The 25510-nt window shown below is 47.5% G+C and overlaps 1 protein-coding gene across 3 annotated transcripts; it reads left to right on the top strand.

The window, feature by feature from the left end:
- Positions 1-1227: 1227 nt before the first annotated feature.
- On the top strand, positions 1228-20351 carry Ankrd46 (ankyrin repeat domain 46). Of its 3 annotated transcripts, none has more exons than NM_175134.4 (5): positions 1228-1292; positions 2026-2142; positions 11892-12224; positions 13880-14038; positions 18546-20351. In NM_175134.4, exons 3-5 carry the CDS (start codon positions 11914-11916, stop codon positions 18760-18762), a joined length of 687 nt encoding a protein of 228 aa, NP_780343.1. In that variant the 5' UTR covers positions 1228-1292; positions 2026-2142; positions 11892-11913; the 3' UTR covers positions 18763-20351. The 3 variants fall into 3 exon arrangements, with proteins under 3 accessions (NP_780343.1, NP_001344935.1, NP_001344936.1); NM_001358006.1 differs by having other exon boundaries at positions 1285-1595; NM_001358007.1 differs by having other exon boundaries at positions 1285-1679.
- The last annotated feature ends 5159 nt before the right edge of the window (positions 20352-25510 follow it).

The following is a 25510-nucleotide window of genomic DNA, read 5'->3' as shown; positions in this document are numbered from 1 at the left end:
AAGAATAAATTGTAAGAATAGAATTATCATTTAAATTACCCAATGATTTGGCACAGTGCATGGGCATATATGAAGATATTATGGACTTAGCCACTGACAAATTGATTAATGTATCCCCAATTTACAGAATATTTATAGTCAGTCACTGCACAAGTAAATGTTAAATAGCTAAAGATGATTGGCAGCCCTGGGGATGGCTGAGCTCACCCTGCCCTGGTGTGTGGCCTGTGTGTGTATATGTGCACAGGCCCATGCATTCACAAACATGAGTGTGCAAACACTTAACATGCACTTGCACATGGAGACCAGAGGTCAGCCTCAGGTGACATACCTTAAGAGCCAATCATCTTGATTTTTTTTTGAGAGGACTCTCATTAAAGCCCATGAATAGCCCAGGCTGGCAGACTGGTCAGGGGGACCACTGAGACCCAGCTATCTCCTACTAGCCAGAACTTGGATTACCACATGCCAGCATGCTTGGCTTTTTATGTGGGTTCTGGGGTGACTTCAGGACCTTATGCTTGCAATGCAGGTCCTTTACCAACTGAGCTATCTCTCCAGCCTTCTTATAATCCTTAAATGAAAGGAATATGAGGTTTCCTTAAGCCAGGCAATACTCCTATACATCTATTTGACATTGCCGGGGGCTGGGGGCGGGAGGACGACTTAGATGTAATTCTTGAACAGACAACACCCTACAGGGTCATCTGGTGGGTTGGATGATACTAGAATTTGTAGAACAGTGTTTAAAAGAAGTCACCTTGGCTATATGACTGGAGTTGAGAGAGAGAGAGAGAGATAGAGAGAGAGAGAGAAGCTCTGTGAAAGAATGTTCCATATATGGGTGTATCATCATTTTCACATGTCATGATAAGTCAAGGAACCCTTATAAGTGGGTGTAAGCATTCACTCTGAATAATAACTCGGCAGGATTATAGCTTAGAGTAGACTTGTCAGCCATTATTTGCTAACTTGTGGATTCAGATTTTAAACACCTCCCCTGCAGCCCTAAACTAATAAATTAATGCGCGTGGCACTTAATATATTTGTTTCTGCCTTTTAAATTTCTACTTAGTTGAGGGAATGGGATGTATGTTTTTTAAAAGGGGTGAATGTGCGCGATGCTGGCTAGAGGCCGAACCGCCATGAGAGCCTCCCGCCTGCAGGGGGCGCGCCGCCGCGGGGTGCGAGGCCGCTCTGCCCTCGCGAGCTCCACCTCTGTGGTCGTCCGCGCCCCGCCTGTCGCCGCTGGAGAGGAGGAGCTGCTGCCATCACTGCTGCCGCGGGCGCAGGTACCAGGGCCGGGGCCGTGGGCAGCAGCTGGGCGGGAGCCGGTGACAGCTCCTCTGAGGGCCGTGGAGCCCGGCGCGGGTCCGAGCGGCTTCCGCGCGGGCGATGCTGGCAGGAGGGCCCGGGTCAGGCCTGGGAGCTTGCGCGGATGATGCCCGCGGGTATTCGCGGGTCTCAGGCAGCCCACGCCCCAGCCCGATGGCGGCGTCCTTCCCAGGCAGGGATTCAAAGCATAGCTAGGAATTGTCAACACCTTAGCGGTTCACGAGGAGACCGAAGCCCGGGCGTGCGTGGGCGCTGTGGAGGTGCGTGTGATCTGTCCGGACTGTCACACTGCCCAGGGTATCCGCGGAGAGAAAAGATTTGCACACTTTGCGCTTAGGCCTCAGGTGATCATGAACTTTCACACTTGACACGCGTCGTTAAAACGCAGTTGCTTCCTCTCCGGATTTCCCAACAACCGTCTTAGGGAGAAGACATTTATTTTAACAGCGTTCCACAGACTCTAGAATTGGCTGCGGAATGTAATAAGTGTGTGTTATTGAAGAGTAAATAACACTGCCCACTCTTCAGAACGTGGCATTAGTACTTAGGCGCTTCCCAAGGTGCCATCAGTGGTGTGGTGATTTTTCATGTTACAGTAACAGCTGGCTATCTTCATGTCAGATATTGTGCCTAATGGTCCTTTTTAAAATCTTTGCAACAACCCTGACAAGTACCATCTCTGATTTGCAGATAAAGAAGCTGAGGCACAGAGTCTTAAGTCAACCTGTCCAAGCCCAGACAGTTGGCAGACTAAGTGGGACCGGAGACGCCCAAGACTTCACGCCAGCATCCCTTTACCTTGCAAAGGTAGTAGTGTTCCTTAAGATTTTTGTTTATTGATAGAATTCGTAGCCTGAACTGGTTTCTCTTAGACTTATGCTTATGGAGTATGCAAGAGCCTGTGCCACTGTCCTTTTAGTTTCAAGGGAGTTTAATGAGAAATGCATTTGTTCTTTAAGCCTTGTAGTGATAATAAAGTTAAATGTCCTGGATTCTTACTGTTTCAGCATAGGTTGATTTGATGGAGGAGTGCGTCTGTGATTGTCTATCCACATTAGCTGTGTGTTGGTTAGTTGTATTTTCACAGCAGTTCTAGTGAGTGTACCTTGCACACATAGCATTCTGCCAAGCAGAAAGATTCCCCGACTCCTACAAGAAGCTAGTGTCTCACAGGATACCAGAGAGACGTGGGAGAGAACTGCTACGTGGTGAGGAACGAAGGATACACAGCACAACCTGTAAGCAAACTGAGCTAGTGACTGCAGGATCAAGGGTTTGCACTGTGAGACTGGGGATGTGATTTCCCAGTCCCAGAGACTGGGGCGTTAGAGTCTAACTAAGTTCCTTTACTATTGCGGAGACAAAGACAGAGGACTCCAGTCTGTCACCATGGAGAAGTGATGGTGACAGGGACTTGAGGCAGCTAGTCGGATTGCAGCTTTGCAGGTCACAAATCCCCCGTAGGCGTGTCCATAGGCCAACCTAACCTAGACACTTCCTCTGACACTCCCTTCCCGGGGCTTTCTCCTTCTGACAACCAAAGCTAACCACCACCGAGTCCCAATTTGCTTAGCTGTATTAGGATTTAATGTGTTAGGATTTCATACACTAGGATTTAATTCATTAGGATTTAAGAGTTGTGTTGTCCAGAGCTGCATGAGATGTGTCAGCACAAGCCTTTAATCCTAGTACGAGGGAGGTAGAGGCAGGCAGATCTCTGAAACTTAGAGGCTAGCCTGGTCTACATAGAGGACAGCCAGAGCTGTTACACAGAGAAACCCTGGCTCATACTGCCCCTCCCACCCCATAAAGAGTTGCGTTGCCAGGGTTCATACAGCTGACCCACAGCCTGATTTTCATGGTGGGGCAATTCTAAGAACCAGGGGTAACCTAAGTCCTTGATCTAATGGAGTTAATGTCCCCTGCAGGAAGATGGGGATAATAAAGTGATCTGCTTAAAAGTGGAAATAAATCCAGCTAGATGGTAACAATGACTAAGAAGAGCAAAGCAGGGCAGGGGTAGGCCGTGCTGGGAGAGGAGCTTAGACAGCTTTACAGTAGGAAATCATGTCCGAGAGAATGCTCTGAAGTGATAGTGATGGTGCAGGCAGGGGCAAGGGTCAACAAACGAGGGCACAGCAAACACAGAAACCTAGAGAACACCAGCCTGCTGGAGGACTCACAAGGAGCCTCTGGGTTTGAGCAGAGCGTGTCAGGGAGGAGTGAAGCTAGAAGCCTGGTGGATGCAAGTAAAGACGGACGTCTCCGCAGGCAGGAGGAGGTGGTCGGAGTGCTCGGATCAGCAGAGCAGCAGGGCTGACTTAACGTGTTCAGGCTGACTGTGAGACCAAAGACGGAGTCAGAGAGACGGAAGCACCATAGCCCTTCATTATTCCCGCGGATATAATCCAAGACCTCCATGAACACCTGGAACCTTGGATAGTACCAGGTCCTCTATATAGAGTGCTGTTTTTCCTTTATATACATGTACATGATAAAATTACCTGTAAGAGGTTATTAACAGTAACAAAATAGGACAATAAATAGCATTATGCTATAATAAAAGTTACATGAATTGGTCTCTGCCTATTTAAGAATATATATTGTATGTCCATCTCCTTAAGGGGTTTGAGGTGACAAGATGTCTGCATGGTGAGATGAAGCGAGGTGAATGGTAGAGGCATTTCCACAGGAGCCAGAAGCATTGCGTTGCCAGTGCTGTGGCAGCTGATCTGATAGTCTGGATGGTGGCTAAATGCCCGTGGTAAACACAGGGCCTGCTACACAGAGAGTGATACATGCCCAGGCTGGGACAGAGCTGGAAGGCCGGAGAACTGATGAATTCTTTCTGCAGTTTCCCATCTATGTCCCGGACTATGATTGACTGTGGGTTGTTGAAAGCAACAAAAGTAAAGCCATGAATAAGGGCTCTGTGTAGTAAGAGCAGTCATGTTCGAGAAAACGATGTGCTGACTACTGAAAGCACATGTGGGGGTAGGTGGCACACGAAGCAGAAGTTGGGTTTAGTCATAGTTGAGATGCCTGCTCAGATACATCAGGAGAGACTAGGATTCAAGACAGAGGAAGTTATCAGGAAGATGGGGCATTGGCCAGTTGAGGAGAGGAAAGATGTATTTTCCTCGTAACTTAGAGATTGTAGTGTATAGTCCTTGTTCTGCTGCTTCTAGAGCTACTGTGAAGCAGAACACCACGGGGCTGGGGACAGGTGGCAGGGCTGTTCACCTCATGGTGACAAGAAGCAGAGAGAGAGAGAGAGTCACATGCTTGCAGTGGTCACTTCCTCCAGGTGGACCCACAGCTGAAAATGTCACAGTCTCTCCAAGTAACCCCAGCCGCTGGGAACCAGGCCTCCAGTACCTGAGCCTTTGGGGGACACTTTGTATCCAAACCATAGTAGGTATGGTTAAAGGCAGGAGACTAAGGAACTGAGCACTGAGCCATGGAACCTTTATGCTCAGTCATTGAAGGACACGGGGAGAAACTGTGGAATCGTTGAGGGAAGGGAGTGCAGGGACCGGCTGTGTCACCCGCTCACTGGATGAGCCCTGTGGCAGACATAAAAGTGGCAGATGACAAGGTGGTTGTACGAACAATGTTGGGATGTTTGCTATACAAGAAATGAAGAACTCTGTTATGGAACAGAGGCAGGTAAGACTTTGTGGCATCGCAACCCTGCTTGAATGGAGTAGAGAGTGGGAACAGACACGAACAGCAACGTGTTATGTGCTGGAGCTACGCTGCCTGTAACAGCTGAGACCATATGTCTGTTTACATATTAAAAGTAACATCCCTGGCTGTACTAAGTGTATTCTACAGTTGTCAGCATTCCTTCAGAATTTATAAATAATCATTAAAATCTTTCATCTAATTTACCACTTTAGTAAACCTCAAGAAGAGTGATATCTGCAGTAAGGAGAAGGAGAGAATTAGAGCAGAAGCCTGTGGTATTGGAGTAGGAAGTCAGTAACCGGGGATCAGAGGGTGTTCTGAGTAAGACCAGCAGGGACGGTGCCAGCAGCGGCCTTGAAGCTGGCTGGAGCCTTGGCAGCAGGTGTGCCAGAGATTTCTCCCTGTTTGGTCCCTAGAGGGGGCTCAGGCAGAGACTGAAGGATATAGAAGAAATATCCATAAAGTGAGGGGGGGGCCTTTAGATGGTCAGATATCCCTGTGCATTACAACCAGGAGTGGCAGCTATGAGGGTGGTGAGGCCTCCCGGGTGTATCTGTTTCTGAAGTGGTGGTAACACCTATAATCACCTGATAAACCATAGCTACAAACCAAGATCAGCTCAGTCCAGGTAGAAGAAAGGATGAGTATTGCTGGAGAGACAGGCTGAAGGCCAAAGTCATATTTTCAAGCTGTCTTGAACCTGAAGCATGGCTTTAATTTGTCGCTGTTTCTTCTTATGCCTCTGTAGCTTAAGATACAAAACATTTCTGATTCATTTCACTTTCCAGAATCCAAAACCTGTGCCTTCTGGGGTATAATTTGTCCCATGAGCTCAACAGTAAGAAACTTGTTATAGCATCTGGAGCCCGTGAGGTCATCGTCTTCTAAAAGCCTCTTCAAGAACAATTCTCATGTCACCGTGACCTTTCTGAACAGTGTGGTCCTCTTGAGTGCCAGAACAGCGCTCAGAGTAGCAGCTATTCAAACTTTAAAGAAAGAATTGTTAAGAGTTAGTTTGTCACGTCTCTAGTGACAGGTCATACGGAACATTTTGAAAAGTGAGAACATTTACCATTATCGCCAGTCTCCTTAGTATTAGTCATAGTGTGAATGACAAAATGTGGTTTTAAGAGATAGTGAATAAGAACTGGAAGAGAACTCAGGCATGTATGTAAAATAGCAAGGAGCTTTAACTCCTGGGGTCTGAGTCTCCACTGGATGATCCGCCCAGGCAGGAGATATTATTCACAGTTGAGGCTGGCGGGTCTGAGTGTGGCTGTGTAGGGAGTGCTCTGCGTTCAGGGAGCTCGTTCTCCCTGTGCTGCCACACTGACCTTTGAGCTTCTGAACAGTCTGTACAGATAGCCGGAGTGGAGGCTGCAGAGACGGCTCCGTGGCTAAGAGAGTAGTGTGCTCTTCCAGCGGACCCACTTATGTGCGGTGACTCAAAGCCTCCTGAAACTCCACTTCCAGGGGAGCCTGCGCCTCTGACCTCTCTACACATGCACAGCGCTACCCCCACCACATATCCATAATTCCTGGGTGCTGACGTGGGACCTGCCAGACTCAGTCCGTGTCTCTGAAAGACTCCCCAGAGCTCTGAGAGACTGCACCCGCCTGCCTGTGTGACACCTTGCTGGGAGAGGCTGTGCGCAGGCTGGCTTAGTGGAATGGAGACTTGCTTTGATTTGTTCCTCTTCTACTTGAAAGTATTCTGTTGGAGGAACTCCAGGACTTGCTGGATCTGCTCTGCCTCAGTTACAGGCATTCCCCGCTTTCCACCCCACCACAGTTTCCTACGTGACAGAATGATTCAGCTACAACCTGATGCCTGCCTGGGATCCCTTACGTAGTCTTAGCCCATTATCTGGGCTTGGCATTGTGAGAAGGAGAAAACTCCTCATTTTCTTATTACATCCTGGTCCTTGAACTCATCCTACCTCACTAGGTCTCAAAAGATGACCCCTACACATCATCGCCAAGAGAGGAGCGAGCCAGAGCTCCCTGTAACGATGAGATACTTCCCGGCCATCAGAGAGGTTTCAGCTTTAGACATCCAACAGCTGTGTGCCAGGGCCTTCTCCCAATTCAGGGTCATTTAGCAACAATGCTGTTTTAACAGCTGTTGGGAAGGAAAGCTGGCCGCTTGCAGTTATGTGTTAGGTCCAACCGAGGCCTCCGGGGTAGCATACCAACTTTGTAAGAGTGGCTGGGTTTTAAGGGTCTATAAAGGTCACTTGGTGTAATACTATGATGTGTGTAGCCTCATGGCAGTCAGACAGCCCAGAGATGTCTACTAGACCGTCTTCGCGGCTGTGTGAAGGAAGAAGTCGCTCCCCGTGTTGTTCAGATAGAGGCTTTGCCTGAAGGATGCAGCACCTGCCAGCCACTGCATAATTCTATTTTCACGTACAAGGCAAGGCTGTCTCTAAAACTAAACCACGCTGATGCCTCACAAGGTGTCACTGTTGGATATGAGAAATGCTGTTAAATCAGCCGTTGTCTATCAGCGAGGGGCAGAACATAGAAGGCTCCACCTCCCAGGCCTTTAATGTCCAGGCAGTTCAGTATAGATCATAAACTGAAAAGGACCCCATGTAGTGAGAGTTTCAGACACTGCAGACTTACATAGCAAAGAATCTAGAAAACAAAAGTATTAACCTATCTAAACTAGCAATGATTACTTTTATGGAGATTTATTTAGATTGATTTAAATCTATTATCTTTTCTAAAAAAGTTGAGTTGTGACTAAACTCTAGTCAATAAAGCAATAAATAATCTAAATATTGCCAGAATACAGCAGACGCCCCTGTCTTAGTGATTTTAGTTTCTTGTTATCTCAGACAGTGAGAAATGCTTAGGCACAGCAAGGCCAGGAATTCAGTCACGTCCTGTCCACTAGAGGACATTGTCAAAGACTTTGTTATTGTTGTTCCACAAAACCTTACTTGTATTCAGTGACGACAGGATTGCTTTCAGAACGCTGTGCCGGCTGCTTCCTGTGGAGCAGTGACCCTGCAGAGCTGGATTGTTCTTGGGATGAGGGAGTCCATTTGGAATGTGAACACGTGTGTCTATCCCCTGGCCTGAGGTCTGTGGTGTGTGTCCACTTGGGTTATGAGCAGTCGCCGCTCCCTGGGAGATCTAGGAGTGCGCACGGGCATGGGTGGTTGCTTTCTAACTGGAAGCCACTGGACTCCTTTACAGGGATAAGAACAACCAAGAGCACGGAGACTCCAGGTTGGGCTCCCTCTCCCACACACTACTTCCCTCTGCTGCTTTCTGTGATGTTAGGCAGCGTATGCACTGAGATCTCACAGTCCTCCCCGCAGCCCTCCCCTCGGCCCTCCCCAAAGTCCTCCCCACAGCCCTCCCTGCCTTGTGCACTGAGATCTCATGGCCCCCTTCCCCAACATGCCAGTTTTGTATACATTTTGCTCCGGCATCTTAGCTTTAATACCTGCTTCTAATTGCTCCTCCATAGGTGTGATGTCACCAGTGCATTTGAACCAGGATTGTCGCACTTATTCATGCTTTCCCAGTGACTTTCAAAATGAAAATCAAATCCATACTGTATGAACTTGATTCTTGATTCTGGATAGGGAAAGAAATGTAAGGCTTCCAGCACAGCCCAGACGAAAGCACGTCACTTCCCATTAGTTTCCGGCCATGAAGAATTTGATCCTAGAACTTGTGTACTTTGATCCAAGACTGTGAATCTAGAATTTGGGATGTAAATGGAAAATCATGTTCCATAGAACTTACCATCAAGTCGGCAGCTCTCAAGCTTCTACCCAAACCTCCTTGCTTGTTGTTTAGGTTTCGGTCACAGCTGAGGCCTGAAGGACAGCTAGGGTAGGGTGAGTGATGGCATCAGTGCTGCACGCAGGGCAAGAGTTCTGAGACTGCACCACCCCTCACACCTGACCGCATACTTCTATGGCAGTGCCCACAAGTCTGCCTGTGTGCCTGTCTGTGGGCAGGCCTCATGCACACTGCCCTTACAAACCAGGGCCTCCGTGACAGCCAGTGTGCTTTCTGGGGCTTGGCTGCCCCCATTGTAGGCTACTCCAGATGTTGTGTTTTTACTCTGCCAGTTCTTGGAAGGTTTTTCTCCCCACTAGATGTCACCCCATTGCTAGAAGCTACTCTGTTACCCAGGGATGGACATGCCTTTCAAGTTTGCTTCCCGCACAGCAGGGTACTGTAGTGCCTGGGACTGTAATAACTGCAGCCTGAGGACTAAGTCACACAGCTGAGAAGGATCCAAACTGGTTTCACTCCCAGGCAGCGCAGCACCACACACATCTGGATTGGGTGGCCAAACTTTGTCAGCTCCCAGCAACAAGAAAACTGGCTCTACAGTCCTAAGAGTTGCTCCTCGCATGGGTCAGACTTCAGATCTCTCCCTCCTGCTTCTCTTGGATTTGGACTTTAAGTACAACCAGCTCAAATGACGGATTTCAGGCACAGTGAATGTTTAGTGATTGATGCTGCGCTTCTGTGACCCAGGCTGCTGCCCAGCACCCTGCTTCAACAGTTCTTCATAGGAATTGAGCCGGGTACACTGCTGCACCAAATGGGCCCAAGGGAAGTCTGAGGGTGGGTGACAAGCGATTTAAGAACAAGGCCTGGCAAGTGCAGGGGCTGCTGCAGAGACAAGAGCCAGACCGTTTGTCTGGCAGAGCTATATGCTCCGGGTCTTTGCGAACCTTTCCCCCACTTATGAACAGCATTTTCTTTCTAAGAGTTATTTGTGGAGCTAGGGTAGCTCAGTGGTTGACCTTGCTTTTGCAAAGCCCTGGGCTCCAATTTCATGACCCTGCAAAAATCAATCAGCTAAAGTTAGAGGTTAGCTTCCACTTACTCTGTGGCCAATATGCATTGAGAATCCAGAGGCTGAGGGTGACTTCCAGAGCCCGGCTTCTCCCTGAAGATGACACATGGAGGACTCTTTCCTGCCTGCACTTTGTCAGTAGTCACAGCTCCATGTCACAGTCACGCCCCTGTACTCTCCTTCTCACTCCCGAGTTGAGTGCCTGGCCGTCACTTGGGTGGCCTGGCCAGTGGCTGCTTCACCTCAGGTGTTCTGGGGAATGTGCACAGGCCCCCTGGCCGTGTGTGTCACGGAACAGTGCGCTCTTTATCACACTGCACCTTGTTATAGGTGACATTCCTTGATTGCTTGTCTCTAGTCTTTTCTGTATAACCCTGCACATTTCTGCCAGGTCTCTGTCTGAAAGACCAGGAAGACCACCCATCTCCTTGGCCTGAAGTCTAAAGGGACTCTTCCAGAAATTCATGGAGAGTGAAACTTAGCTTGAAGTTGTTAGGGTTACATAACATTCAGTAAAAACCCCAAGTATATGCCTGCTCCATTGGGCCCAGCACTGGAGGGACAGAAGGAACAGGTCCTCAGTGTGTACGGGCTGATGCCTGCCTCAGAGCCAAGAGGAGGTAGACACAGTGCTCTGGAGCCAGGCAGCCTGGGCTGCAGAGCCGAATAGAGAGGCTGAGAACCTGCCAGGCTCGGTGCCTCTGGGCTCTGCACTCCCGGACCCTCGGGAAGGGGCTTAGATACAGTCAGTTGGCCTAGTACCCAGTTCCATTAGTGTTCCAGGCAGATTTCACCTGAGAAACTGTGCAAGCTGAGCCTGTGAATTAGAGCCTTCTCCACAGGGGCTGGCAAGATGGCGCAGAAGATAAAGCTGCTTGCAGCCCAGTTGGATGGCCTGAGTTTGATGCCTGGGACCCACATGGTAGAAGGAGAGAACCAATTTCCACAAGCTGTTCTCTGGCCCTCTCACATGTACAGTGGCATGCACACATGGTGTGCACAGACATACACATGATAGAAAAATAAATGAATTGTTTTTAAAGAGCCTTCTCTGTAAACACCCGGTCTCTGCGTTGCTGTCTCTCTTCAGAGTTCCTTTTGAGAGACTTGACTTTCTTCTCAGCTGAAGTGAAGGGCAGGAGAGAGCTGGTGAAGCAGGGTGGGCTGTGGCTAAGGCAGCACACCGTGGCTAAGGCAGCACAGGGCTAGCTTTTCAGTGCGAGCTCTCTGGAACACTAATGGGACTTGGTACTAGAGCTGCCTACTATGTGCCTAGCCTCCAGGGAATTCAGATCACAGAACCCAGGTGGAGTGGGGGCTTTGGTGCTGTGAATTGTACCCTGGGCACAGCTGCTGCCTTGGCCTGTGTCTGTCTTCCTCATCTCAGTTCTTAGACACTGGGAGTTTCGAAAAACCGAGTACTGAGGTGACCATAAGACAGCAGAAGAGGTTAATTCTGTAGAAGTCTGTTGATTTAATGACATTTAAAAATCAGTGTGTTGGTTCCTTTAACTTTTAAAACGAAGTCTTAAGTCCTGCACCTCAGATAGAGTGTTCTGCAGGGTAGATTGCGTTGGCTCGTGGGCTTTCCCCACGGGTACTTTTGTTAGCTCTATAGAGCATCTCTCGTAAGAAGGAAGAGTCTGAAGAAGAATTTCCACGCAGTAAGAGTGCCAGCTGTAATGTGCACACGTAGCGATGGCTCGTTCTACAGCTCAAAGTTCACACGAGTTCCCTTTTAAGGTCATGACTTAAAATCTAATTGTATTTTAGCTTTAAAAATATTTCAGCCCTTTATTGTGATAAAAATGAAGAGTTTTACAGTAATTTAATTGCCACTTTGATCCTGCAGATATGAAGAAAAGGAATTCTTTTAGCGGAAAATAAGACACAGTAGATACTTTTGTGATTGTTGTTTGTTTGGTAAGGAAATGTATTCCAAGCGTGAGATAAGAATGGTGATAGAGTTCCTCTGCCTGCCTGCCTGCCACAGGCCTCACCAGCTGTCCCTCGCCTCCTTCCACTGCAGGAGTGGCCGTCCACCACAGACGATGTCCTACGTTTTTGTGAATGATTCTTCACAGACTAACGTGCCCTTGCTCCAAGCTTGCATCGATGGGGACTTCACCTATTCCAAGAGGCTTTTGGAAAGTGGCTTTGATCCAAATATCCGAGACAGCAGAGGCAGAACGGGCCTTCACCTCGCCGCGGCCCGAGGGAATGTGGACATCTGCCAGCTGCTGCATAAGTTTGGAGCTGATCCACTGGCCACAGATTACCAGGGGAACACGGCCCTCCACCTGTGTGGCCATGTGGACACCATTCAGTTCTTAGTTTCCAACGGACTCAAAATTGATATTTGGTGAGTTCTCTGTTCCCATTAGATAGATGTGCAGGCCATGGGCTGACCACCACCTGATCCATTGTAATGACAAGTTCTGGAAGGTACGGAAGCCTGTGCACTCAGTAGGGCAGTGTGGGAGCCCTAGAGCTCCATGTGCAAGTGCATGTGTGTGTGTACGTGCAAGTGTGCCCGTGCACCCGTGTGTGTGTGTGTGTGTGTGTGTGTGTGTGTGTGTGTGGTGTGCCTGTGTGTGTGCCTGTGTGTGTTTGTGGTGTGTGCATATGTGTGTGTGCCTGTGTTTGTGTATAGTGTGTGCATGTGTGTGTGTGCTTCTGTGTGTGTGTGTGCATGTGTGTGAAACAGTAGCTGGTTTCTGTTAATTATGAACATATAACTCAACAACAGAAGGAAGAGGACGGTTTTATCAGCTTGTTCTAAGGTCACAGTAGTGCTCCCTGTAGTGGCTTCATTTGAATTATTTTTTAGATTTTTCCCATGTAGGTATCTGTCTGTTGTATGCAGGTATCTGTCTGTTGTATGCAGGTATCTGTCTGTCTGTTGTATGCAGGTATCTGTCTGTTATATGCAGGTATGTCTGTTGTATGCAGGTATCTATTGTATGCAGGTATTTGTTTGTCTGTTGTATGCAGGAATCTGTCTGTTGTATGCAGGTATCTATTGTATGCAGGTATTTGTTTGTCTGTTGTATGCAGGTATCTGTCTGTTGTATGCAGGTATCTGTCTGTTGAGCATTATTCCTCAGCCCTCCCTTTTCTCATGTTACACACGAGACAGGCATGTCAAGAAGTCATCTAGCTTAGAGAGACTGGAGTCCTATGTCTCCTGTCAGGCATGCTGGCCCATCATAGCTGTGGGCCTGAGTCCTCTTCAGGTGGAGGACACTGCGGGGGTCTGTGTTGTTGGACAGTAACACCCGATCTCCTGCGTGGAAGGGCCAGCTCCCCTCAAAGCTGAGCTTGAACTTGAAGCTGCAGGTTCCTGCTTTCAGAGCATGGCCGCAGGACAGAGCGGGGCAGCAGCTGACAGTGGAGTCAGCATGGTCGAGTCTGCTCTGCTCTTCCTTCGCTAGAGTCAGATAGTTCAGCACTCAAGGCAGCTTTCATTCTTAGACCTCTGTATATATACATATATAAATATATATGTTTGCATACATACATATGTGTAAGTATGCATGAACATATACATACATGAATATACTCACAGTCTGTAAAAGGACCGAGGAGTTTAGAGAGAGGCATATGTGTGTGTGTGTGTATGTGTATGTGTATATATATATATATATATATATATGTGTGTGTGTGTGTGTGTGTGTGTGTGTGTGTGTGTGTGTGTGTATATTAATATACTCACAGTGTATACAAAGACCGAGTCTAGGACTGTAGGACTAGACTTCCTAATCCCATCCTAGAAGTTCTTTTTTTCTCTTTTATTTACTGTCATCTGTTCTTTGTTTTTCCCTAATGTTTTTTTTTTTTTTTCAGTTCCCTGGAAGGAAAAATCCAGTTAATTCAAGTGTCAGTTTCTGGCCTGCTTGGCTTTGCTGTGTTTGACCTGTGAGCCATTGGCCCACACTTTGCTCACTGATGGGAGCTAGCCACGTGGTGTCGCCACTGCAGTGACCCTTTTTTTTTTGTGTGTGTGATCCTTTTCAGCAATCATCAAGGTGCTACCCCTTTAGTTCTGGCAAAGCGCCGGGGTGTGAACAAAGATGTCATCCGACTGCTGGAGTCTTTGGAAGAACAGGAAGTAAAGGGATTTAACAGAGGCGCGCACTCGAAGCTGGAGACCATGCAGACGGCAGAGAGCGAAAGGTACTCAGCTGCCTGGGGCACGGCCGGTCACTGAGCGACTTTGTCTGAACCCCACGTGTGTGCTGTGGCTTCACATTACAGTTGCAGAGCTTGACTGAAGTGCCCAGTGACCATGTGGTCACTCAGAGTGTCAGATAGATGCACCATAGTGGATGAGTGGGACAGGAGACAGTTACGTGCAGAGTCTGAGGGAAGGAACTTCCGAGTTTTAAGTATAGATCACAAGAATGGATTTATTAAAGACAGAAGTTGGGTTGCATCAGAGGCAGCAAATGTGTTCCAAGGGGAGGTGCTGGAGTGCTAGGAAATCCGTAGGAGGAGGAAGACTCATCATAAGCAGACACCAGTCACTGAAAGTCTTTCTCCAGTATCACACCTGCAATACTGGGCCTCAGGGATAAGCAAGAAGAGAATGCCCACAAATTCTAAGCCAGCCTGGGCTACATAGTGAGACCCTGATTATGGGGGTCTATCATACACAAGTGCTCCTAACTCAAGCAAAAAAGAAAAAGTAACTTTGACCCGGACGGGAAGCTCTATGTAATTGGAGCCCAGGTGTGGGACTGACAAGGTCTTCATGTGTGATTGCTCCTCACCGTCACCTAGCTGGGTGGGGAACACAGGCGAGGTCAGTCAGAGTCTGCAGAGTGCCCTGCTCTGCCCAGATGGCACAGAGTCTGTGGTCCTTGGTGTCCAGCGTCGAATACTCGGTGAGCTCAGCCGTGTCTTCCCAGCTTTGCAGCTATAGTGGACCGTCCAGGCCTCTGGGCTCCAGACACTGTCTGGATCACTGGGGTCAGCCCTTCCCAGCCCAGCTCTGTGATGCCAGCTTCCTTCCTCTGCTGGCTGTGACTCTACGCCCTGTGTCAGTTGCAAGCACTTCCTGTCATCCTAAGGGAGCTCAAGGGTTTTTACTGTGAACTGGAGATGCTCCCAAGTTTTCCAGATGCTGGCAAGTAGGCAGAATAACGGGCTCACACACATGCATGGGCAACCTCCCCTTCACCTCTGCAGGGGTTCAGAGTCTGTGCCAAGGGCAGGCAACAGTGCTTGACTCTGCCTCTGCAAAGTAACGGGAAACATGTTTTCATCTTTCTATAACATAATAGATTATTGTAGGCTTCTTAAAGATGTATGTGTGTTTGTGTGTGTGTGTCTGACTGTGTGCGTTTGTGTACACTGATGTGTGCATCTGTGCACTACTAGAGAGGCCAGAAGAGTTTTCTGGTGCCCATCAACCACTCTCCACCCATTCTTTGGAGGCAGGGTTTCTCCTGGATGCAGGCCTGTGTTTCTTCCACTTTTTCCCCTCCCTAGGAGCTGGCCTCTAATGTGGGTGCAGGGGTTTAAGCTCCACTCCTCAAGATGGCACGAAAATGCTCCTAACTGCTATTTGTTTTCCCAGCCCCAGGCTTCTCGTGAATGCACGTGCTTCAGTAATGCCATCACTACTGTTATTGAGGTTGTGGGGAAAATAGACTCCTGAAGCCAGCATAGAACAGGGGGCCACTTTGGAAAACAATCTGACAGCTTATCAAAAGGTATACAGAGTTATTGTGTGAACCCGCAGTCCCACGCCTAGGTACATACTAAATGTCTACCCACTAGGGAAAGAATAAACATTACCTGTTTACCCAAAGGAATATTACTCTGCTGTAAAAACTAATAAAATATTGATAGATGCTTTAGTCAGGATAAATATTGATAAAATGCTGTATGGAAAAAGCAGGCATTAAAGGACACATACTATTTATTTTGTTGGTATGAAATGCTCAAACAGGGAAATTTATAGGAACAAAGTAAATTGTGGGTTCCAAGGATCTGAGAGGACAATGAGGGTGACTAATGAGTGCAGAGTTTGAGACAAGCATTGATGATATATTGGGAATTACATAATAGAAACAGTTCACACTGTTTGAAAGTCCACAGAACCACTAAGTTCCAGCCAGCAGGGCACATGGCTTTAATCCCAGCACTGGAAGGCAGAGGCAGAAGGATCTCTGTGAGTTCCAGGCCACCCAGGGCTATATAGTGGACATAAAACAATGAACTTTTTAGCGGGTTAAGTAGAAGGTGGCATTATAGCTTAACTATGACCACCTTCCAAGCAGTGTGTTTGCGATGTATTTTTCCAAAGGGTTCTATGAGACATAGGTTAACTTGTGTAGGACTTAAAAATCAAGTTAATGAAAAGTATTTGCCCATCTGCATATTATTCTAAGTTCAGTTTTATTCTCTTGAAAACACTTGTTTTATGTGTAGGGATGTTTTGTCTGCATGTATGTATATACATCACATGTGTACAGTTCCAACAGAGGCCAGAAGAGGGCATAAGATCCCCTGAAACTGAAGTTACAGATGGTTGTGAGCTGCTTTGATGGTGCTAGGATTCGAGCCTAGGTCCTCTGAAAGAACAGCCCATACCCTTAACCACTGAGCCATCTCTTCAGCCCTCAACTGTATTGTTGTTATGACAATTGGATGACAGAAACAGTGCTGCTAAGTGTTTAAAAAAGACTAAGCCAGATGTGGTGGCCCATGCTTGAAATCCCAGCATTGGGAGACAGAAGCAAGAGTTTGCCACAAGTTTGAGGATAGCCTGGTCTACATAGTAAGTTTGAGGCTGTTCCAATAAGACCTCTCTTTCTCCCTCTCTCTCTCTCTCTCTCTCCCTCTCTCTCTCTCTCTCTATATATATATATGTGTGTGTGTGTGTGTGTGTGTATTCATACATATATACACACACACATACATATACATATATGTACATAGATGTATGTCAAGGCTCTAAGGCATTGCTGCGTGCTGGTTTTGTTCTGTGCCGTTGTCTGGGAGAAAGGAAAGGAAAGGGTTGTGATGGTAGTGAGCTTCCGTGACCGGTGGACAGCTCATACATGTGACCATGGTCTTTATGGCTTTAGGCTGCATGCTGTAACATAGCTGAGTGTACCCTGTAAACATTTAATCTACCACAGGGTGTCCTTCATACCCCAAAGACAGAGCCCCTGTTTTCTCTCTGGTATTCACACTGCTCATGATAGGGTCATGAACACTTGAGTCTGTTTGTAGACTATTCCCATTACCATTTTAAACATTTAAATTTTTAACATTTAATTTAAACATTTAACATTTTAAAATGTTCAAAATGAAAATCCATAATTTGATGCTCTGTGTTCATAAAAATAACAAAATCAGTAAATTAAAAAATAAACAAGTATAGTATGTGGATGTGAAGGTTGAAAGGGATTTATCTTAATTTAATAGTTTTCAGCTAGGCTCACTCTTCTTGCCAAAGAAGAATAAACTCATTTCCTGTTGAGGTATAAGAGAGATAAAGTGAGTAGAAGAAATCCGGGGACACACACACACACACACACACACACACACACACACACCAATGTTCCCAATGCTCAGGAGGCTGAGGCAAGATTGAGAGTTCAAGGCAAGCCTCAGCTACAAAATGGGTCCTGGGCCAGGCTGGGCTGCCTAGTAAGACCCCGTGAATGAATGGATGCATGAAGAGCAAATGAACATCGGGGAAAGCTGATGATAGTTCCTCGTCATCAGCATGATGGCTCAGTGGGTAAAAGCATTGCCATGAGAGCCTGAGTTGGAGAGAGAGAAATGAGTCTCAGAAGCAGCCCTCTGACCTCACATGGCATCTCGTGTGTCAGTGTGCAAATGCACAGAAGATAATTAAGACTTTTTAAGACTGTCTACATGTTCTGGAGGCTGAGCAGTAAGCTTCCATGACTAGATTTTATTTAGAGAATTCTTAATTGAGCATATGACTGAACTAAATTAAGAGAGAAATTCCCTCTTCTAAAGTTTTAAATTTTATTTCATGTGTTCGAGTGTTTATCCTCACATGTGTATATGTGTGCTGTGTGTGGCTGGCATATATAGAAACCAGAAGAGGTGTTGGATCCCTGGAACTGGAGTTACGATGAGTGTGCCCTGCCATGTGGGTGCTGGAAGTTAGCCAGGTCCTCTGCAAGAGCAGTCAGTGCTCTTATCTGCTGAGCCACCGCCAGCCCCTCTGTTTGACTCTTGTAAATGTAAAACAAAATATGTCTTGGTTAATGTCTTGATGGAGACAAGGAATTTGACCTATTTTAAGATCTCTGCTTGAGGCACCTTTAAAAAATGTTTTTAATGCATTTTTTGACAATCTTGTATTGTGTACAGTGTATCCTGATGGTGTTCACCCAGCTCACCCCTCCCACTTCCCCAGACACCCACTGGGGCTTCCTGCTAGGATTTTAATTTGCCTGCTAGAAAGTAAGCCAGGGACCTAATTGGTGCAACTCACCAGTATATGGTTTACGGCTGATGCGCGGATCCCCAGGAGTAAGTAGCCAGTACAACCCTGGACAGCGTGCCTCTGTGGCGAGTTCCCCAGTGATGCAGCAAGGCTGGCCTTCCCTTGCACAGTCGCTCGTCTTGTGGCATGCCTTACGGATGGAGTGTGTTTTCACTCCCCTTTCTTTCTTTGCTCCTCCCACAGTGCCATGGAAAGCCATTCTCTGCTCAACCCCAACCTCCAGCAAGGCGAAGGCGTCCTGTCCAGCTTCCGAACCACGTGGCAGGAGTTTGTGGAAGACCTGGGTTTCTGGAGGGTCTTGCTGTTGATCTTGGTCATTGCTTTGCTGTCTCTGGGCATTGCCTACTACGTGAGTGGGGTGTTGCCCTTTGTGGATAACCAGCCTGAGCTGGTGCATTGAGGGCTCCTGGGGAGAGGCAAGGGGCCTGTCAGTGTGGCTTTTCAGTTCTTAGACTATTCCTTAGGCAAGGCAGCGAGGCCTGTCTGTGTTTAGGATTTGTATTTACCGTGATCCTTACGGAGGAATGACGTGTCCCACTGAACTTCGTCCTGCCGCTGGTTAGACTCATTCTCATGCTACCCTCTGATGCCGCCTGTGTCTGAGGAAGGCATCCCCAGGCTTGTGTGACCCAAGTGTGGTGATAACCAGGTGGACACTCAAGGCAGAGGCTTGGGAGGCCTCACAGTGGGGCCCGACCTTGATGGAGGAGCAGTGACAGAAAGCGGATTTCTTTTTCTAGGATTCCATTTGCCAGTGGCTTTGTTTTCCCTCGTTTGTTCCTTTTGCAATAGTATTCTGTTTTTATTTACTTTCCTGGCAAGAGGAGGGAGTGAAAACTTTCAACTTGAATTTTAATTACTTTTACAATCTATATGACAAATTAGAACTGTTAGGAATTTTGACTTTAAAAGTATGTAGTCAGATAGTAGACAGGTTTGGAAAGCGAGCAGTCTTCTCTCTGACATGATTGATCCGATCAGGGTTTAGTTGCCATGGAGCAGTTTTGAATCAGTGTAAACTGATTGCTTGCAGTGTCTGAAAACCAATGTTTTATGAGTTCAGCTCACTCTTCAGTCTCCTCCCATTTTTACTTTTGAGATGTCCCATTCAGAAAAATACCAGGAAATTCTTTGTAGTGAATAGTCATTAGAGAGAGTCCTGTCCTTCATTGTCACCAAACTCAGGAGTGCCACCAAGACAGCGACACTTGAGTCTGTAAGCCAGCCGTGTCATGAGGCTCACCACAGTTAACCGTTTGTCTGAAGGGACACATTCAGGTCAGCAGGAGTTCAGCAGTGGATGGGGGAGCATTTCTGAGTACAGAGTCCTGGACGATACTCTGCTGCTGCTGCTATGATGTCTTCCCTGTGTACAGGTGCATTCACATAATGAATAGGAATCTGGACCCTATGTCATAGCTTCTCAGCGTCTCTGAAAGCCCTCTTTGCTTCTGTGGTATAGAAACCATGTTTCTTATGATATTACAGAGCATGGAGGTTTAATAATGAGTAAAATTTGAAACTTGCAGTGAAGGGCTAACGGTTCTCTTTTCTCTAGCAAAGGCACCCCTGGCCACCTGTCTGGGCAAAGTGGCCCTTCTGCAAGCCTCTCGCTACTGGTATCTTCTCCTCTGCTTTCAGATACATAGCCCTGACACTTTTCTTTCAGGTGGCTTTATCCTGTCTGAAGGAACTGTTTTACAGGTCTTCACTGGCTGTTTCAGAATCAGCTTGCAGTGTCTTGCTTTTAACTAATCATGTTTGGTAGACGCAGGCTTTTGCTTTTGCATGGAGAACACTAGCATTCAAGTTCAAAGCATGTTCAGGACGAGTGCTTTGGAGTTAGTTTACCCTCTGTAAGTCAGAATATATGTAATATGTAAATATTTTGCCTCTACGATCCCTGCTTCCTGCCCAGCACTGGTTTCTGTGCATCATGTGTTCCACACTGCATTTAACTGCTTCCAATAAATGCATTTATAAATCCTTCGTCATCGGCCATTTTCTTAGTGTATCAAATTTCAAGAGTTTGTAATGGATTGCAGTTAGCTATTTTAAAAGCCAAGGGTTTTTGCTGATGTAGATAGAGACTTCCATTTTGCTTGGCTTACAAATGCTACAGAACTAATCAGTGTTCATTGCATATGTACTGAAGTGTGGTAGTGACCGTCATGATTCAGCACCTCCCAGGTAGGTCACTTAGCACCCCTCATCTCATTCTGCTGTGGCTTTGGACACCACCTGTACCTTCTCAGAAGACGAGAAGGCTGCTGCAGAGATTCACAGGCCATCTAGGCCAAGGTCCCACTGCTGAGCTGTGACAGAGAGAGAGACAGAGAGGGAGAGAGAGCAGCGTCCCCGGGTTATCTGCTTTCCTCTCCCTGCTTCTGGGGTGTGTCAGGCCATAGTACCCAGTTTATTGAGAGCATGGACTGCTGCCTTCTCCGAGTGATATCACTCAGTATCCCTTCTTCCTCTTGTGTTCTCTTTCCTACAGGGTACATCTCTACAGGGTCCACAGTTGTCCCTTTTGGTTCTCAGATGCAGCACACTCACTGTGGAACATTCATGTCACATTTCTTGGCCCGTTTCTGTGGGCTTTTTGTTCCTAGAGTCACAGCTTCAGGAGAGCAGGGCCTTGCTGCTGTTATAACCCTCTGCCCTTGCTGCATCTTAGAGAGCACTTTGTGCAGAAATTCTGGAAGCATTGCTTATTCGTGTTTCACTTTATATATTTTGAGACAAGGTGTCATATAGCCCAGGCTGGCCTCAGACATCCTATGTAGCTGAGGATAACCCTGAACTTTTGACCCTTCTGCCTTCACCTCCCAAGTGCTAAGAGTGTGTGTGTGGCACCATGTCTGGTTTTATGTGGTGCTGAGGATTGAACCCAGAGCTTCAGGCATCCTAGGCACTGCTGTACTCACTGAGCCACATCCCCGGCTCTCACTTATTTTCAGGCTCAGGAACTTTTAAAGTTACATGCTGCCCAAACAAGCAGCATGTGTGAACTGTGTGTGAACCATGCCTGCCTTTGTGTACAGGTGTCAATGACTAGTAAACTGCACGCTGATGCTGTGTGGTCCCCTACCTACAGAAACGTGGATGTTCACCAGGACTGCCTGCCGCAGGCGTACACACATTCGATGGACACACACACACCCCCCGAGGAGCAGTTGTCTCCATTTGTTGTTAGTTTACTCTGGTACATTGATGAGGCATGTACCCCAAAGGTTAAATATTTCAGCACATGGTTCCCAGCTGGTGGTGCTGTTCAGGCGGCGGGCTCCCTACTCCAGTTCACTTCCCAGATTCACGTTTGTGGTCGAAGGTGTGATCGATCTCTGCCCCCTGCTCTAACCACCTGTAGTCGTGCCTCCTATTCACCTTGACAGACTCTCCCGCAGAAACTGGAAACCAAAATAAACATTTTCCTCTGGAAGTAGCTTTTAGCCGTGGCCCTTTTCCACAACAACGGGAACTATCTGCTACAGGTGTTCTTTCAAAACCTTAGCATTGGCCTTTGACCTGAGAAAACTGCTCATGTGACGAAGTACTTCTCAGCTGTAGGAACCAAAGTCCAATCTGAGCAGCACAGAAGAGGAAATGTATTAGTTTGTGGTACACTTCAAGGCCAGCAACTGGGTACCCTCCCCCACCCCGTGTGCGTGTGTGTGTGTGTGTGTGTGTGTGTGTGTGTGTGTGTGTGTGTGATGCAGTCTGAGGTCTTTAGGTCTTCTATACTTAGGCTCTGCCCTCTGGTTACTGAATCCTCAGGCTTGTTCTGAGGCATGGGTGGAATTTTCAGGTTTCATCCATGTATAACATGCAGAAGAAGCTGTCTTTCCTATGACTTCTTTCTGTGTGACACCCCCATAGAAGCTTCCCAGAGCACCAAGTTCTCACCAGCAGCCTGTCTGCATGAATTCAGCATTGGTGCCATGGGAGAATTAGAACCTATGGGATCTGGACCATAGATGTGGATGGGTGGCCTTTAGTGGGCAAGGGTCATAGTTGTGCTGTGTCCCAAAGTGCATGTTACAGGCTTGTACAACCCCCGTGTGGGTCCTAGTGTGCTGGACAATCCTGTGTTAAGAAAACAGATTCTGCTACTGTGGGAGGCTAACCCTAACTCCATTTTACATTGAAAACATTTTATGTGTATAGCTGTTTTGCACATGTGTGTCAGTATACCATCTGTGTGCCTGGTGCCTGTGAAGGCCCGGAGAGCACACTGGGTTCCCTGGTACCAGAGAACAGATGGTCGTAAGCTGTCATGTCAGTGAACTGATCCGGAGCCCAGCCCCAGTGGAGCATCTTATGAACCGTAAGCAGCGGACATTGCTGAATAAGAAAGCTGGCGGGGCGCAAATCAGAGTGCTCTAGTTAAGAGGCGTCCTCCGTGGCCTCCGTCCTAGCTCCTGCCTCAGCTTCCCTCATTTATGGATTGTAACCTGCTAGAAGTAAACCGTCCCTACCCAGGTTGTCTTTGGTCCTGGTGTTTATCACAGCGGTAGAATGCTAACTAGGACTGCCTTCCTCTGTTGCCCAAGGCACAGGGATGGCCGCTGGCCTGGTGAGTTGGCCACATCCTTTGAAGTCAAGAACTGCAGTCTGGATTCCTCCTGACCACACTCATCCCGAGCTCAGCTGGAACAGTAGCAGAGCTGTTTGGGGGAATCCAACACTGGCCAATCAAATGCTGGGGAGATGGCACGGCGGTAAAATATTTGCCGAACAAGCTTGAGGACTAGAGTGTGGGTCCCTAGCAGGAGTCCTGCTTTCACCCCACATCCTCTGGAAATTGTGAGTGAGTGTAGAGTTCCTCTCTCGTGTGGGGTGGGGGAGGATAGGCTGCAGCTGAGCTGTGGGTCTTCACGGACTTTGTGCTGTTCGTTTCTGCTATGAGCATAATTCTCTTCATGTCATTTTCTGTCATCACAGGGTGGAAGACAGGAATCCCTTTTAGTATGAGTCAGCAAGAATAGAAGGTCTTTTTTCTGACTCCCCGGGGCCCGCCATGCTGACACTTTGCATTCGCCTCCTGTTCAGAGTGCAGCTGTGGGCTCCAGGCATCCTTGCCAGTGTGGAAGTGTCTGCTTCCTAACGAAGGACTTGAGTTAGCGAGTAAGGAAGTAGCATTGTAAACCATGGAAATCATGTCCATTGTCCTCGAATTCCGTGAGTCACTGGAGTGAAGCTGGACACACGGGCATTAACAACGTTGCCATAATCATGGAAGTTCAGAAATCCTGCACAGGGTGGGTGTGGGGTACAGGGAGGGCCTGAGCCACTGATCCCACCAAAGGAAAACAGCAGGAACAAAGAAATCTGATTCCTCCACTGCTCTCAGCACCTGCACTGTCCTCTTGTCTACCGATCTCGACCTCTGTGTGTGTGCTCATCTGGGTATTTTAAAATACAGATCTCTCATATCAGATACACTAAACTGTCTTGCTGTTGTGGTCTACGTTGATAGTCTTCACAACATTATGTCAAGCTGATAGCAAAAGAAGCCACAGATGCAGGAGTCTAGCGGCTCCCATTCATTTGTCCACAGGAGAGTCACTGCAAACCTAACATCCCGTCAATAAACAGTTTCTCTCAGCAATATTTCCACTCCTCAAAAGCACATCCATGCCACCTTCTCAGAGAGCATCCCAAGATGTGATGTGTCGGGTACTCAGCAGATGGCCCGTGTCAATCACAGGCAACACCTTCCACTGCACTGTCGTTCTTGTCAGAGCACTGTCTCTGCAGGTTCACTGCAGGCTGCAAACTTGATTTAATTTAGGAGATCAGTGATTACAGGAACCAGGCAAACATCTAAGCCCTGGAGGTCATGCAGTGACTTAGTTGATGGTGTTTAGCAGTGGTGGCATATCTCTTAAGTTAGAGGCCAGCCTCAGCTACAAAGTGAGTTTCACATAAATAATTAATGAGTAAACAAATAGGTAAATAAGTAAATGCTGTTCAGAAGCATCCCAGTGTAGTGACGCACCTGCCTGTAGACCTAGCACGCAGACTCTGAGACAAGAGACTCACACAGTCAAGGCTAACCCAATCTACGTGCTGAGACTCTGAGGTGACAAGACAGGAGCAATAGGCAGTGTTCGCCCTCCGCACATACATTATGCCACAGGTCCCCTCCAGGTATAAAACATTTCAGCAAATTTACATTTGTTTCTATTTACAGTATCTTTATGTGTGTTTAAAGCATTATAGCACATGGGCTGGTGAGATGGCACTCACCGTGGATGCCAGGACACCACAGTCTGATACCAGGAACCCACAGCTAATGGACATCGGGAAGATTAAAGGTGGATTAAACAACACCAGGTGTGGTGGCACACGCCTTTGATCCCAGCACTTAGGAGTCAGAGACAGGGCCAGCCTCGTCTACACAGTGAGTTCCAGGATAGCCAGGACTATATAGAGAGACCCTGTCTCAAAGGCAAAAATTAAATAAAAATAAATAAAAATGGTGGATGGAGAGAACCAACTCCACAGATTGACCTCTGACATACATACATGTGTTGTAGCATGTGTGCCCACACGCACACACACACACACACACACACACACACACACTAATAAAGTGTTCTGCAACACTATTTCTATAAAACAGTGGGTGTTTGCATGTCCGCAAGCCAGCGACTTGTCTGGAGATTTGGTAACAGTACCTAGGCAAAGTCTGCATCTCTGTTTTGAGCTGCAAACACTTTGGAAAGTGCTGCCTGAGGTTTTTCCTCCTATAATTTTTCTGACACAGCAGTTACTATCCCACATGACCAGGGATTAATTTCTAAATGTAAAAACTCTGGGTCAGAGGTGTATGAACTGTTTCACCAAAACTTTGGCCCTTAGAAAACAAAAATAAAGTTTGAAACAGTTTCTAGGTCACTGGTGCAGATTCTGGCAAAATATTGCAGGCTGGTTTGGAAAGTCGTGGTTAGCCCAGTTCCATTGGCACAAGCTGTGCTTTCAGGCTGTGAATCACCATGCCAGAAAGGGGAGAATTGAAGGAAGCCTAACCCTCTCCGCAGCCCAGAGCCCCTCCCACTCTCAGGGTACACTCTAGCCCAGAGCCCCTACCACTTTCAGGGTACACTCTAGCCCAGAGCCCCTCCCACCCTCAGGGTACACTC

This window comes from Mus musculus, chromosome 15, assembly GCF_000001635.26.
Source record: "Mus musculus strain C57BL/6J chromosome 15, GRCm38.p6 C57BL/6J".
In the NCBI taxonomy this organism is placed as follows: Eukaryota; Metazoa; Chordata; class Mammalia; order Rodentia; family Muridae; genus Mus; species Mus musculus.
This window is presented reverse-complemented; position numbering and strand designations above follow the sequence as displayed.